The sequence below is a fragment of the Chlamydotis macqueenii genome, chromosome Z (assembly GCF_036417535.1).
Source record: "Chlamydotis macqueenii isolate bChlMac1 chromosome Z, bChlMac1.mat, whole genome shotgun sequence".
NCBI classification, from domain to species: Eukaryota; Metazoa; Chordata; class Aves; order Otidiformes; family Otididae; genus Chlamydotis; species Chlamydotis macqueenii.
In genome coordinates this window covers 7,457,138-7,473,862 of record NC_141593.1, presented here as the reverse complement: position 1 = coordinate 7,473,862, position 16,725 = coordinate 7,457,138, and the positions used below count along the sequence as shown (strand labels likewise).

At 44.1% G+C, this 16,725-nt stretch overlaps 1 protein-coding gene across 10 annotated transcripts in view; it reads right to left on the bottom strand.

Annotated features, from left to right (window-relative positions):
• The window catches only part of CELF4 (CUGBP Elav-like family member 4), a 710,880-nt gene that overhangs the window by 102,982 nt on the left and 591,173 nt on the right, over positions 1 to 16,725 (bottom strand). For 6 of the 10 annotated variants that reach the window (XR_015261394.1, XM_086769886.1, XM_086769887.1 and 3 more), the window contains exon 4: positions 3,753 to 3,881. Coding sequence is in view for 9 of the 10 variants with exons in the window: in XM_086769886.1 (XP_086626012.1) it covers positions 3,753 to 3,881 (129 nt within the window). In the remaining variant the exon portion in view is untranslated. The remainder of the gene's footprint in view (positions 1 to 3,752; positions 3,882 to 16,725) is intronic. The other 4 variants (XM_086769889.1, XM_086769892.1, XM_086769890.1 and 1 more) reach the window with 1 other exon arrangement.

Below are 16,725 nucleotides of genomic sequence, written 5' to 3'. Positions count from 1 at the left end.
AAGGACCGCAGATCACTGTGCAGGCGATGCCAGTCCTGACAATGGGACAACTCTCCTTTATTTCCTTTGCAGAATCTTTAGAAGGGCCCCTATGGATCCATACAGTGCAGGCTGAGAATTCCAGCATTAGAACACCCCACTTGCAAACTAGAAGAATGAGCCCCAAAGGTCCCCCAAATCATCACTGCAGACTGAGAGAAGTGAAACTGAATAAAGTATTTTCTTTTTTTTTTTCTAAAAATAATACACACATAAGAAATAAGCTTACAGTTAGGAGCCCTTCACTTTACATTACTCCCTCAGCACCATGCTCAGACTGTATTTCAGGAAAAGCACAAAGATTGTTGCTAATAGTTGGATCTAATTTATAAGGAGCTGAGAGGAGACAATCATGAGAAAATGAGATAGATAAACTTCAGCTGGAAACAATAGGGATCAATTATGACATAATCGCAGCCCAGCATTCCAGGGCTCCTGAGATACTGTGCCTTCCTCTTCATTAATCAGAGATAATCCAGAATTAGAGTGTTTAATTATTTGCAGAGATTCTTTTGTACTTTCTGCCTCTAAAAAGAAGATGCTGATTAGCAAATATACAAAAGCTTTCCAGCTCCAGTCACCCATTGCTTTTAGAGCAGGATTTTTGGCTGCAGTCTTGCTGTCATGTGAAAGGCTTCAGTCTCTTCAGGTGAAATTCACCCCTGTGCTGAGGAACTTGATGGATCAGTGGAGCTGGGTAAAGGTGGGAATGAAGGGACCCGCAGGCATTTATCTTCTTTAATGCCCAAGATGCTAATGGGGTCTCTCCTACTGCTTCCAGCAGGTTTTGAGGGAGCAGGACAAATGAAAACTCAGCTTTCACTATTGTGTGGTAGTGAGGCAATAGCAGAGATCTCAACATTTTGGCCCTTCAGTTTGTGTGTTCAATGGGATGGCTTCCATATACAGAATCAAATGTACACATAATCTTCTTCCCTCCCATTTCTACCAGAACTGACTCCAGGACCTCATGAGCTGAGAACGTGAGTCATACTGCTCTCCTCAGAACAATGGTGTTCCTTTGACAGGAGCAGATCTGGAGTTTGAAAGGATTTGGACACACAGAGAGATATATAACCTGTGCTGAACAGGGAGATACATGTGCTTGAATTTTTTTTTTTTTTATTTTCCTCACTTCCAGATTATAGATCTAGAAGGCCTGCTCTTACTGTCTTGTCAGCTTGCAGAAGAGTGTGGAGTCAGGACCTAAGGTTATAATTGCACAGGGTGTTATGACTCCTCTTGTGGAACTTCTGGTGCCTTGGGAAATCTTTGCTTTCTGAGTTACTGAAGTAGACAACTGCTGAATGGAGGGAAAAAAAAAAAAGGAGGGGAAAAAAAAAAAAAAGAGGCTGTCCAGAGAGCAGCAATGCAGACCCTGTGGGTCCTGCTGGCTTGCTGAACCGGATCCCCGTCAGCTTCTTCACCTGAGGTCTCCTGCTGAGGAGTCCTGCACTCCAGGCTGCACACAGGTGAGCTCCACCCAGAAGCACTTCTTCCCACCTCTCCCAGGAGAGACAGGCTCTACACTCCCTTTCAGGCAGAGAAATGCCTCAGTCCTAGCTTTTCTGCCAGCTGGTTATGTGCTCCAGCCACTGTGCCCCGAGAGACTGACACCAGAGGTGTTTCTGCAGCCTGCTGAAGGGCATGCCTCATGGCTCTGGACATCACCTGTGGCTTCAGGTGAGATTCAGACAGCTTTCTGGCTGTGACTGGGCTGTGGTGGCATTAAAGTGGGAAGCTGGGACACACCTTCTGAGAGCATTGCTCGCAGGAGGACTTAGAGGCTTACCAGAGGGACGCCTGGTAGGGCTTCATGTAGTGCGTTGGGTAGGATTGAAATCTATGGGATCTCATTGCTATCTGGCACTTGAGCAATCTGCTTAAATCTCAGTTCAGCTAGAAATGAAGCCTTATGGGTTTTACCCAAAATAAGTAGTTCACAAGCAATGTGTGTCACATATTGGTTTCCAGCAGATGGAAAACATTACAGACTGGGAACAACTTTGTGGGAGTTGTGGCTCGCCTGACTGTCTCCTAAGAGAAGGGCACTAGCCTTAAGTTTTCTGTTGGATTGACTGCACTGCGTGCTTGTGAGCGTGTATGTAACACTGTGTGTGTAAATTAGGAGCTTCACATGCTCAGTAAATAGCACCAGCAAATGGAAGCTGGTAATATTAACTCTGTCAAGGCTCAGTATTGATCCTGAACAGCTCAGTGAAACGCAAGCCTGAGACTGCAGCCCACCAGCACTAATAATTAAACTAGTTAGCAATATGGAGCTGCCACTCAGATTCAGACTTATAATGAAATTGTTGAAGGAAAAAAAAAAAGATAGAGCAAGTATGGATTCAAGTCTGTGGCTTGGATCTCCTTTGGAATCTGTTTCTTACAGATATCAGATGTTATTGCCTTTATTATTACTCTATTTAACTCCTTTGTCATTAGATTTGTTCTGTACAATTCCAGGTGGAGGCAGACAGACTTTTTTTTTTTTTCCCCCGCTTTTCTCCAGTTTAGTTCAGTGAACGTGGTGCTTAACCGCCTGCTGTTATGATGGTTGGAGCTCTTCTGGACCAATCTGGCCTTCTCTCTTCCACTGGGGCAGCCCCTGCTACTAAAGTAGCCATAAAATAGAAGAAAGGTGCCCACAGTTTATTTTCAGGCATTCATATCAAGAAGGCTGAGCTTTGCTGACTTATATCAAAGAGCTGCCCTATAATGCTGGTGCGAAGTCTTTTCTGGCCGTCAGTGATTTTATGGAACAGTAATATCTTTCTCCAGTGTATCACTATGATTTGGATTTTTTGCCTTCCTGTTGCAAAAATATGCTGGTTTAATGTTGTCACATGTCAAAATATCCAGTGAGATATGAACTGCCTCAGCAAGACTGGTCTCTTCCCTGGTGCTGCACACTCCAGCACAGTTTATGATATCTTATAGGCAGATCAATATTTAACGGACACATTATACTTTCAAGCGAAGAGGGCTTCCTATTCAAATTGAAGTTACTTTGTCTGGAGACTGATGGGGAAATAAACGACCCTCCTATCCAAGTGAGAAGTCTCATTCTTACACCTGGGCTTAAGCAAAGGATCCTTTGTGCTATCCAGGTAACAAATGATACCAAAAACTGCCAGGAGGTAAAACACCTAGTTTGCAGTGAAGTACTTGCATGTTTCAAACAGTAAATATCTACTGAGGGTAATCTTTCAATCAGCACCTGTACCCTTGCAATTGTGATCACTGGCCAGGGTGTATCTATGCGAAGACCTAGTGAAGAAGGGGAAGACCTGGGGATGGTGTGTGAGAAATAAGCAGAGATGATGGTGGAGCCAGTGAGTCAAGACGTAAAGTGGCAACTTTGGCTTTCTTTAAAGGAAGAATTGGCCCATTCAAAGGGGTGGGAGAGCACATCTTAAGAGAAGGTAAAGGCCCTGTGTTCAGATGGGAGGCTCTGCGCTGCAAGCAAACGATAATAGCTGTCAGTTTGCATGTGGCAAGATGTAGCTCATCAGGGACATGTGTTTTTATGTGCAACCTGCTTTTTCCTCTTGTGCACAAGCAGACAGCCACCAATGGCCTCCCTTGCCAAATCTGGCCTCTCCTAATGTAAGAGATGCTGTCCTACTGACTACGTAGCGACTTTATCACACCAGAAGGTTATATATAGAGTGAAGCCCAGTCTAGCTTGACACAAGCCATCACCTTACCTTTGCTGTTGCCATCGGGTCCCCGAAGGATTGTGCATTCCTCAATGTTGCCAAATGCCTCAAATAGCCTGCGCACGTCATCTTCTGACTGCTGCTTGTTGAGCATGCCCACAAAGAGTTTTCTATCTTCTGGAACAAAATAAAGAGATGCTTACCATATTTTGGGAGGGATGTGAAAGCCAGGATGGCTCAGTATCACATGCAAAATAAACAGTGATTTCATTGAGATGACATATTTCAGAAGCTGCTAGTCTTTTCAGGTGGCTGACCTGAAAAACCTTAATAGTATCTGACTTCCAGTGAGGACTTGAAAATAATTTGGCAATTTAAAAAAAAAACAAAACAGAACAAAACAAAAAGCAAACAAAAAAGATTTGGTTATACATAAAATCTTTAACTGCTTCTCAAAATCTAGGCACAGAAGTCTTACAAATGAGCTTTTTCTGATCAATTTTTGCAGTCAGCTTCCAGTAACTGAAATGGCAACATTGCTCAGGCTGTGATCCAAGAGGAATGTGGATAAAGATAGCATATAGAAATAAAGTCCCAAATGAAAAATAACATAAGTTAGTAGCCCTCGCAATACCAAATAAGTTGCAGGAAAAAAATGTTTAGCATGGAAACCACAGCCTGTAAATGGAGATTTGTCATTCATACCCACTCACAGACACATACCTAAAGTTTGGATGAGTTTTTAAATATATTTTAAAGTTATTTGAAATAAGCAAAAAGTTTTTGAAATAGATATTGTTTTTTGAAACATAAAGTTAGCCTATATGAATACTGATATGTGAGGTAGCCCAGGCAGGTGGTATTTCATGTCAAGACATGATGTGGTCTGCTAGTAGATAATTTTATTTTGAATAAGGAAGGGTATTTATACTTGAACTTATACCAAGTCCAGAATTAAACACCTTCAGAAAATATTGGTGAAAACAGACCAAACTAATGATTGCTGAGATGGTGGAAAGATCTGAGAGGGAACTGAGTGATGCCTCTAGATCAGGTTTATGTTCGGTAACTAGTACCATTACACTAAGAAAAAACAAATTTACATAGTTTACATCGTGTATGTAAACAGGCCATTTGCACATGATTCATAGATGTCTTATTTATCATTCATTAAACACTATGTAAATGCGTGAACCAAGAGGGTTTTTTTTAAAGCAGTTTACAGAGCAGATGTAACCAATTTGAATAAATATATGTAAATAAATAAATAAATAGTTTGATTTTTTAATTTATTTATTTTTAATGCACATGTTAACCTAAAGCTGAACAAAACATTGATTTGCAACAACCCTTTACTGGCTAACTAATTGGGCGATTTATGTCACTTTTGTTCACCAAGAAATCATTGGTGTAAGCAATCTGTTCTGCTTCAACCAGTGTTTGATCAAAATTCCCCTCTCCAAGATGCACCTGCAAATTGGCAAATTACTTTATAGCCTTGGATGAGGATAATTTTTCATGCAGTGGATATCGAGTGAGGATATTAGGAGCTACAGTTGAGTTATCCATGTGAGCGGAAAGTGTTCTGCCCACAGAAAACAAGGAGTTATGTTGCTTTCAGTTAGGTTGCTGAAATGGTAGGAAAAATAGGTTGAGGATGGTACATATGCATTTCTGATGGGGGAGGAAAACAGGAATAGCCTTCTGATAGACACAATAAAGCAAGAAATATGCCTACTTTATGTTGGAATTGATTAAGCAAAGGGATTTTTTGAGGTCGTTGCTGGCAACACAAAGTTTAGGCTTTAATGTTACACAAAGCCTTAAGTAACACTGTGTAGGTTGTCCCCCTTCAAGAGAAGGTGCTTTGGACAGCCAAAAGGTTTGTTTTCTTGATGGCAAAACTGACCTGCGAAGGAGACTCTCAGAGGTGAGGTCTAAGCCTTAGAGAGGCAGCTACTGAAGCTGAGTGTGTGCTCCATGGGGCATCTTTCAGTCCAGGGCTAGACAAAGCCTTGGAGAAAGAGTCCAGTCCAAACTCCAGTCACTGTCCAGATACTGGAAAAAACCTCACCCAGTGAACGAGACCAGCTATCCTGGAAGACGGGAGATATTTTAGGAGGGGGGAAGAGCAGTGGGAACAAACTGGGAACACCACCAGCAAAAGGCTTTGCCTAGAACGTTCGTCTCTAGTCGATACTTCCAGCACAGAGGAAGTAACTGTTGTACTTTATACAGTTTCCCCTGTTTCAAATAAGCTATATCAGCAAAAGCACTTCTACAGCTGTATAACTGTATTTTCACCAGGCTTTTTGCTAATATAAATGTATCATTAAAAAAAAAAATCACATCCCTTCTCTGTCAGCAAAACTCTCTAACATGGAACTGGCCTGAAACTGCCTTGTCTGGTTTAGTTTATGTAAAGCTAAACCCAGGTGTTTTAGAAACCACTTAATTTTTTATATCTCTCTCTCTTTTTTTTTTTTTTTTTTTTTTTTTTTTAAAAGAGCCCCTTTCTCTGCATCTCTGCAGGACACTAGGAGTGGTGAAGCCTGTCCCCAGAGCTGTCTGGCAGAAAACGGAGTGCTTTGGTGAGCTGCCCATAAGATGCCCATCAGACCACCAGGAACAAGCTCTGCCAAAGGTGAGGACCACATTCCCCAGGGGCTGCTGGTCCAGCCACGCCAGGGGAGGTGACATGAAGGGGCCCCCCTGGCCAGCCAGAGCTCAGTGCTGCCTGGACATCACCTCCAGCCCCGTCTCTCCAAATCAGCACCCTGTCTCCCTCCTGAAAAACTGTGGCTTGAGTTGACAGGGGAATCATTTGTCACAGCTGCCATCTCAGAAATCTACACAATCACACACTTGGCTGATAAAAAATGAGTCAGTTTAACAAGCTTTTTTTCTCTGAGAGATTCTTCTAACAAAGTGCTGCATTTACCTTTCACATCCCAGCCTTGCCATGGAGCTCACCAGTGTGTTTTAACAACTGGCCTCACACATGTCCAGTGGGAAGAGAGAGGGATGGGTCCAGCAATGGGACCATTCATCAGGTTCCAGGTCTTGGTTAATGAGTTTATCCCCTAATGGGCTTGTATGACCCTTTTACACCCTGAGTGTCCCCATATGCTGGTCTTCCAGGTCCCAAACAAAAAGCTGATGTGCCTTGCACCAGGGCAACTACTTCTGCTTTGGAAATATGTCTGAATAAGGCCATAAGACTGCCAGAATAAAATGAAGAGAGGATGTACTGGTGCCAGTGGGAGGTGTCTGAGCATGTGTGCACACCACCGGTGCTCCCCACTAGACTTTTCTCTAGAGAAAAGTGCTCCCCACTAGTCTCTTTTCTAGAGAAAAGTCTCATTCTGTCCTCAACTGAGAATGAAGGGCAGAAACTTACTTGCTGTAACATTGCCCAGGTCACTCTACATCCTAAAGAAATGAAAGGTTTAGGCTGCACATAACCTGGAGCAGTTCCCGGATCAAACTGTTTCTGAGCTCTGCCTGCCTGTGGGATCCATCTCTACCTCCCATGGTTGACCCATACCACCCTGCTGAGTCCCATGCTTCCTATTCTTTCAGCAAGACACTATCCCAAATCTATGCATCTTGGGACTCACATCTGAATTTCAGAGCCCTGGGCAGACTCATGACCTCCATTGCCAAGCTTGATGCTATCAATCATCCTCATTTTACATTGTGGGACTCATTTCAGATTGTGGAACTGAAGTGTAAAAAACCTTCAGACCAGGTCCCCTAAGATATGGACCACAGGGCAAAGTGAACACATAGGCAAAGGGAACAGAAATACCACTGTCCAGGGGCAGAAGAGAAAGACAAAAAGAGGCTGGGCAGGAGCCCATGATCTGAGATGCCCCCAACATGAGCTGTGGGCATGACCATGTGCTCCAGACTAAGTTGGCCCATGGCCTTGGGAGAGGGAGTGGTACCTTGCAGTACCATCCTGTCTTATGCAATGGAGGTGGGCAGCTATGAGAAGCAGCCTCTATCTCCTCCCTATGAGTGAAATCAAGAGAGTGAGCTTAGTTAACATGTCTAAACTGTGATGAAAACCTCTTCTACGCAGCTGCCTCAAGACCACACACAGCCATACATCCAGTACTGATGCACATCTGAGCATCTCCTCTTTGCTTTTTTCAGGAAGGGCCTGTCCAAATTTCTTTCTATTACACACACCAGAGTGACAATTTCAGTTTCTATCTCATGCCCAAATGGTACATGTTTAGTGAAGAAACCTTGCTCACCTCGCTGTTGAGGCAACCCTTAGCAGCAGCTGTCTGAACAGTGACACTGCCCTGCAGCCTGGGGGCTGGATGTGATGTCTGTGTAAGCCTCTTCTCCCCATGTTTTTGTTTTCCCTCATTAGTGTTTACCCCATTATCTGTCTTCCCCCACAACCTGAGTCTATCATGCCTGCTTGGCCCATGAAAATAACCATGGATGGCTGTTTCTCCATGCCATGGTGCCCAGGAAAGTTGAGGAGGTTTTTGCTGGTGCACCATAAGGCCCTCATCATGAGTGACCTGATGCACTCTGATAATACTGCAAATTAAGTTCAACCCAAGTCTGCCTGATTGTGCCTTAAACAACCCACAGCAACGACAGGAGGCAGCATCCCCTCTTCCTCCCAGGAGGACAGGTAGGGAGAGAAAGGCCACAGTAATGGCAAAGCAGAGTTCCCAGAGATGTCCCCTTGGTGACATTTCCAATATCCCCATGAAACTAGGCTTCCCTCTTTTTGACCACTCTGCTAGCGATGGATGCTTGTGCCTGTCAGGAAAAGCTGGCTGCAAGGCGCACTGGTGAAGAAATGTAATTTGTCAGATAGATACACAGCGTCTATAAATCTCTCTGGCTGTGTTTATACGAAGCCTCGGCACCTTCCCTAGTGCAAATAGGGGTTAAATTATTCTCTGTTCTATTTGTATTTAAATGTTATGTTTCTATGATAAGCGTAAGGCAGAGGTGTCAGACAGGCCCGGGCGAAGGAGACGACACGCGTGAAAGGTGAAATAATAGAGCGTTGCAAACCAAGTGCTGAGAGGAGATGGGAAGGGGGGATAGGAGTGAGGAGGAGAAGGGGGAGGACGGGCACTAATTAAAGAGACAGAAGGGACAATGAGATGCAGGATGTTTGACCCTCTGTGGAGCAAGAGGACAAGAACAAGAATCACAGCAATTGTGGAGGGACTGGGAGAAAATTAGGGTCACTCACAGAGAGACATGACACAGGTTTGTGTTTATCCAGATAGCGCTCACTAATGTATGTGTGTGCGTGGGGGTACATTTAGATAAGAGGATATAAATACACTTGTGTTCTCGTATTCCTCATGCAAAACAAAGAGGTTGAATCCTTGTATCAGGAAAGTGTAAGCCAGCTTTACCATCTAGACCACAGCATCCAAGGCTTTGGAAATAAAGAGGGACAGATCTACCACCTTTGTGGCCCAGGATAATCAGGAGGATGAACCAGAAGATCACTACGGTCCCTTCTAGCCACGAAACCCCTTATTCAAAAACCTATCAGCCTTTCTATTTCATGTCAAGTTCATTGCCGGGGCATCACACATGGATTGTGTGTGTGTTTCTTTGTGCAAGAACAAAACTGGTGTTTGCATATTTCTGCATGGGAACAAGCATCTTCTGTACGCGCAGGGTATTCAGCAGAGCAGCTCTCTGACGTTACTCAATGCCTTTGGCTTTCTAAGCACCAGGAACAGGTTGCTGTATGGCTTCATTTCAGAAACCGGATGCTAATTAATTCCATTATTTATATAGCTAATAATTATTTGTCCTTGCTGCTATTCCCCTCCTCCCCAAACATTGCTTGCACACACAGTGAGGGACCAGCTGCTGTGCCTTGGTCCAGGCATTGGGAAGCCTTTAAGCTTATTTCCTTGGCACCACAACAGAACAAATGAGCAGCCTAGAGAAGTCTTCTGTGCAGGTGTGGGTAAGAAGAAAATGCGGGTGCATAGGACCACGTGGCACATCTATCAGAAAGGATGGAAGAGGCAGAGCAGATCTTCCTTACCCGTTCTACTGACTGATCCTCGGCAGAGAGGGGAGAGGACACGGTGCTAAGGGTGTCTATCACAGAATCATACAGAAGTCACAGAATAGTTAGGCTTGGAAGGGACCTTTAAAGGCCATTGAGTCCAACTCCCCTGCAAGGAGCAGGGGTGTCTCCAACCAGATCAGGTTGCTCAGAGCCCCCTCCAACCTGGCCTGGAATGTGTCCAGGGATGGGGCATCCACCACCTCTCCGGGTAACCTTTTCCAGTGCTTCAGCACCCTCATCACAAATGGTTTTTTTCCTTATATCTAGTCTGGATTTGCCTTCTTTTAGTTTAAAACAATTACCCCTTGTCCTATCACTACAGATCCTGTTAAAAAGTTTCTCCCCATCTTTCCTGTAGGCCCCCTTGAGGTACTGGAAGGCTGCTATAAGGTCTCCTCGGAGCTTCCTCTTTTCCAGGCTGAACAGCCCCAACTCTCTCAGCTTGTCCTCATAGGAGAGGTGCTTCAGCACCCTGATCATTTTCGTGGCCCTCTTCTGGACTTGCTCCAACAGGTCTTTCCTGTGCTGAGGACTGCAGAGCTGGATGTAGTACTGCAGGTGGGGTCTCACCAGAGTGGAGTAGAGAGGAAGAATCACCTCCCTTGTCCTGCTGGCCACACTTCTTTTGTGCAGCCCAGGGTACGATTTGTTTTTTGGGCTGTGAGCGGACATTTCTAGCTCACGTTGAGTTTCTCATCCACCAGCACCCCCAGGTCTATGCAGTGGGATGAGGAAAGAGCTATAAAACTCTGCTTTTTCAGACAATCGTGGACTAGGTATCCTCCTCATGCCAAAGAAGAGAGGAAGAGTTACAGAGCAGAGGGGTGAGCCACAGGTGCCCTGAACATTATGAAAGTTTGAGTTGAGCTCTGAGCTCAAATCTGCGAGCTCAAGCCAGCTCCCCTCTCGAGCTGCAGTGCCCCACCGCTCCCCTCAACTTGTGCTAATCAGGCGGATCAATAGGCTAAAAGCAGGGCATTTCCTGGGGCCCGGGCTGCACACTCCCATTGCCATTTTCACAGCAGTCCTACAGCTCCATGATGATGATTACAGCCCTTTCCACAGGGGAAGCGATTACGGATTCTGTTGTAGCTAATTGTAAATTAGCTAATTATCTTCTCCATGGTACCTTGCTGGAAAATACATGAACCTTGTAAAATGGAGGTGTTTCAAAAATTAGGATGGGGGAAAAAAACAACAACAACAACCAAAAGCCCAAACCACTCTGGAAACAACAGAAGCATACTGCTACCTAATTCCAGACAATAGCAACCAAACCCTCCTCCACCTTCATGGGCTCCTCTTTCCCCCCTTTCCACTCCTCCTCCCCTTATCAAACAACACCCACAAGGGGCTAATTCTGCTGCAGGCTTTGAAATGTTTGCTGAGTTCACCTGTTCCTTGCAGCTGGGTGTTGCGGAGCATCTCTAATCACATCTTAGCGGGAGTGATTTCTTTGTGCAGATCTCTTCCCCTCCTCCCTCCCTGGTTTGGTTTTACTTAACAGATTCTTTATATCCCATACGTTAGCAGATATGATTGCACAGCTGCTGGTCTCCGGCTGCTGGAGACGGAGGCTTTGAGACACCCAGGCTAGAGAGAATAACAGCTAATCTGAACAGCTGTGTGATGGGGACAAGCGCAAATGAATATGAGCCCAGGTGTGGGAGCGTAATTCTCCAGCATGAAGGAGGAAGCTTCATCCCACAGGTGCGTTACTTCCCACTATTGCATCTGAAAAACTTCGTTTGAAGGATTTCTCTTGTTTAATTGCTTGGTTGTACTCTGAGCCTTGACTTGGACATGGATGCTCTATACAGAGTGAAAGAACAGCTGTATGAGAGACAGTAGGTCAGTCTGACTCCATGTACTGCCTCTGGCAGTAGCCAGTTGTGAATGCCTAGGAAAGAGCACAAGGACAGGGCAAGCAATTTTGCTAATCCCCCCACAAACTCTCCTAGACTCCAGTGCTTTGCAGTTTAGGGACCTCCAGAGTTTGCAGTGTTTGGTTTTTTTCATATGTAGTAGTTTTTTGAGTGTCTTGGTGTAATTGTTCAGTGGGCTTTTGAACCCATGCAAACTGTGAGCAGCCACCACATCCTGCAGTAAGATGTTTTGCAGCTTAATAACACCTTGTGTTAGGAACCTTTTCCTTTTATTTATTTTGAACATGCCATAAACTATTTTCAACAGAAAGACCTTAGATTTTTTTTTGGAAAAGAGTGGAAATCACTCCAGATCCAGTTATGGAAGAGTGAACCCATGAGCATATGCAAGAGCTCGGCCAAAGCTTCAGTCCGTACATTTCAGACTGCTATTTGGGAGTCCTCCTGGGTCCCATCTCAAGCCATGCTCTGGATATTGTGAAAGGCAAAATCACTTTTCCCTCAGAATGATTTGTTATTCCTGGTACCAGAAAGATGGATGAGTCTGTAGTTACTGTTACTAAATACTTACAATACATCTCTGTCAAGGACAGCAGCCTCAGTGGAAATATGGGCTACATAAATTACCCAGTGCAAAAGGCAGCCTCAGTTTCCCCATCTGCAAAAGAATAATTGGTGCTTGCACCAGGCAAAACTGGACATTGCTGAGGTTCCTTGGTATTTGCCACAAGCCATGAATTGGAGGAGCTCTGTCAGTAATAAAGAAAGGCACCTGGCAGGCTGGTGGTCAGACCTATGGCTGAACCTTCTGATGGTTTCTATCAGATTTAGAATATCATAGACTTGTTGGAGTGAATCCAGAGGAGGGCCATGAAGATGATCAGAGGGCTGGAGCACCTCTCCTATGAGGACAGGCTGAGAGAGTTGCGGCTGTTCAGTCTGGAGAAGAGAAGGCTCCAGGGAGACCTTATAGCGGCCTTCCAGTACCGAAAGGGTGCTTATAAGAAAGACGTGGAGAAACTCCTCAGCAGGGCCTGTTTTGATAGGACAAGAGGTAATGGTTTTAAAACAGAGGGAGGTAGATTCAGACTGGACATAAGGAAAACATTTTTTACAATGAGGGTGGTGGAACACTGGAACAGGTTGCCCAGAGAGCTGGTTGATGCCCCATCCGTGCAGACATTCAAGGTCAGGTTGGAAGGGGCTCTGAGCAACCTGATCTGGTTGGAGATGTTCCTGCTCCTTGCAGGGGAGTTGGACTAGGTGATCTTTAAAGGTCCCTTCCCACCCAAGCTAATCTATGATTCTATTAAATTTAAGTGGCTAGAGTTTCTCCAACTCCTTTTTCATGCAAGAGGAGTCCATGGTGTGGGTAGGTCAAGGCAGGGTTTAGTTCTAAATGGAAAGGTTTGCTTTTGCAAATGACAACTGTGGATCTTGGAGTCATCTTCCAGGGAGAGATTTTCATGTCCTGCAGTGGTGTGATCCCTAAAAACAGTGCCACAGTGATCTCAGTGCATGTGTTCAAGAGAACACACTTGTCGGCTGCTGTTGACCCTATGAGCAACTGGAAAGAAATTTAAAATGTTACTAACTGGTGAACCCAAACTCTAAGATTATATTTTTAAATTAAATGTGTCTGGGCCTATTTTCTGCTTTCAGGGTCCTCATCCATACTACAGTTCTATCCCCCTGAGCTAAGAGACCACACTGAATTATGCTTTTACACCTGTTTGACAGGGAACTGAAAGAGATCCCTGGGCTGCATCAGCTGCTAAACCACGCCCAGAAGTTGTCTGGGAGAGCAAGCATATGAGCAGGATGGATAAAGTGCTAAGCTAGGACAAAATGGAAGGAAATGGAGAAGACAGTTCAGACTAGGAGGATGAATGCTGTGGGGGCTTGACTAGCCTGTGCTCCTGTGGCAAGACCTGCTGTCTACCTGCACTGAAGTGAAATTCAATCTTAAACCTACAGCCTCATCTAGACAGTTCAGATGAAAGCAAATTCAGACATCCCCTGTGCAGACAAGTTATGGACAAAACTTGGGCAACAGCCCAAGCAAACTCTGCCATGAAGATATAGCCTAAACGATTCTTTTAACAGCAGACTCTTCTTGTACAGCTGAGAATATTATAATCCCAAGACAAACATCAGTAGTTCTGACTTGCTGAACAGCGCTGTCACAACTGTCCATTGCCAAGAGATACTATTCCCTGTGCAGATCTTAAATGACAGGTTTTATGGTGTTTGATATTGAGCTGGGAAAACAACTCGCAACGACCCACTTTATTAGTAGCCCTTGCTTAGGAAAGCTGGTGGTGAGAGCAGTCTAAAACCTGGTGTCATGCAAAGCACAAAGACTCTGCCTGATTTTTGCCTGGCAGATCATAATTCTTCCAAGTTTATTCATTATCTGAAACATTCAACTAGAATATTTCTGAGAATGATTCATGTGGCAATGCTTTTTAAGAAAATACTCAGGAGTCAAAACATGATCTTTCTAAATTCAACATATAGCCTAAATACCTACTTTCTCTTCACCATTCCTCCATATTAGGAAGAGCATATGAATTCAAATCGACCTTCCTACCATGAACAAAATAAAGCTATGAATTTTTCCCTAGATGTTAGCAGCCTGTACTTACAGTTCCCATTTCCCCGGAACACCCCTGGAAATGTTCATAGGAGAAAAGCACCTAAGGAGACCCAGCATTGAAGTGTGGAGGTGTTACAGCTGTGCTGTAAATAAACTTTGCAAGATTTTCCATGACTGTTTGGCTTTCTTCCTCCTGCGAATCTACGGATATTTCCCTGGCCAAGAATTGATGAATTTCCTGAAGAAGAAGGTGAAGGAGAAGACTGTCTCATATTATCAAATGACACCTCAAGTGAACACTGAATGGTGCTTTTACACTCATCGTTCAGAGGCAGCTCAGATTTGAATGCAACTCCTACAGGCTTTGATTCTGGGGAATTTAACACATCTTAATTCCTATGTGTAACATCCCCTTTTCACTCTGTGGCCACACAAGGCTGAGGCTGAGCCTGAAGGGCTGTTCGGTTTTCACGCTCATTCAGAGCAAAGCTTAGAAGCTTCTTGACAAACTCCGCAGGGTCAGTGGTGTCAAGGCTGGTATGTCAGGAAAATAAGTTTCAGTTCCTAAACTCATCTCACTGGTGACTTGTCAGGGCTTTGAAACCCTTTCCAGAAGCCTAGAAGGCCAGGACATTAATCCGTGGTAGCACTCAAGCCCTGAGCACTGAGGACTATTGGAACAGCAAAGGCATGGGCAGGAAGGGGGGTAGGAAGGACATATTTTCTCTTGCAGGAGCTGTGACGACATTTCAGATCAAATTAAACTTCAGTTTTTAAAGACTTCAGTGGAGGTAATTGAAACACTTCCTCACAATTGCCTGAACCTAAGTGTTATCTCTCTTTTCCTCTGTATATCATTCCTTTTCCCCCAAGCCTGAGACAGCCCTGCACGGCCACAGCCTCCTTAATATTAAAGACGGTGATTAAATGGGATTCACCAAAAGACAAAGGGCTGAAAACCTGCCAGTTGTTAATCCCTCTTTCGCTGTGCTTAAAAATTCCATTTCCTTCATTTGAAGAAGGGGGGGTGGGGGGCGAAGAAAAGAGAATTATACGCCTATGTCTAATTTAAATTCTGGCGTCGCGGGTCCTGTTCCCTTCTCCCTCTCTTGACGTCTGAATATATTCCTTTATTACCATTATTACAGCTTTCTGATTGCATTAAAATTCATCCACACGCTTCTCTCCACATTCCACTTTTCTTTTGCCAGTTTTTTTTTTGCTAATTCCCTTTTTCTCTTCCCCTTTTCCTTCCCACTTTCAAATTATACAGAATGTCATTAAAGATCTCCACAAAAATGCCTCAACTCCTTTTTCTCTCGCTTTTATAAACTTGCTGGCTTTCCTCCTCTCCATCCCCTCGTCTACAAACAAAGAAAATGAAGGAGAGGCAAAAGAATACAATAATAATACAGGAATCCAAGCAGCATGTCTCGTAGGTCTCAATAACACCTTTCCTACATCATACAGCTCCAGGCCTAATGCTCACTTCAGTTATGAAGCCATATTTCACGCAGAAGTTTTGTGTATTATTTGTTTGACGCTTGTACCTGGAATCTGCAGATAAAATCAAAAGTCAAATATGCCAGGCTGTGTACATAAGCGTGCAGAGAGACAGTCCTGCCGCTAACTGTAAGCAGAAAAATAAGGAGGTTGGAAATAGAAGTATAATTTCACCCTGCTTTTACAGAGCTAGAGCTGAAATCCTGTAAGGATTTGCCTATGGATGTGAGCAGTAGGGCTGGGCATGCAGTACATCTGCCCAGTTATGGGTGATTACTTCAAGATCTGAACTCAAGTGAGATCTACCCATTTAATCTGTCAGACATACCACTGACTGCAAGGAGACCTTAAAAGTGATGTTTTTTCCCCACAAGGCAGATCACCTAAAAAGAAGGTGTATCTTTGCTTAAACCAGTCCCACTCTATCTAGGTGGAGGTCCCAGTCTGGGGATTTTATAGATAAAAATGAATGAACTGGACTCCTCTCCATCTGCCTTGCAAGCATTTAAACTATAAAGTTGGGGCATGCCATAGTGCCGGTGTGATGAGGTGAGCTGGCTGATCCCCCTAACCTGTCCTTGTGACTCTCGTAGCCCCGCTGGGAGGAAGAAGATGCTGTTGTGAAACTTTCATTCATTCTCGCCAGTTCTTCCCAGGGCACCTAAGTAGGGGTTTTTTTGTTGGTTTTTTTTTTTTTGTTATTATTTTTGTTGCTGTCACCCCCAATTACACTGATATAATGAAATGACTGAAACTGGATGAAAAATGGAATTTTCTTTCTATGGGAAATACTTATGTCTCAAAAAATGTTCTTCCACTTTGAATTGGAGAGGCCAAAGTTCTTGGAAAATGGAAATTCTTCGATTGAGAAATGTTACAGAGGAATAAAATGACTTTGTCTTAATAACCTCAAAACATAAAATCTATAAAGTAGAATGGCTGTGGTTTTCA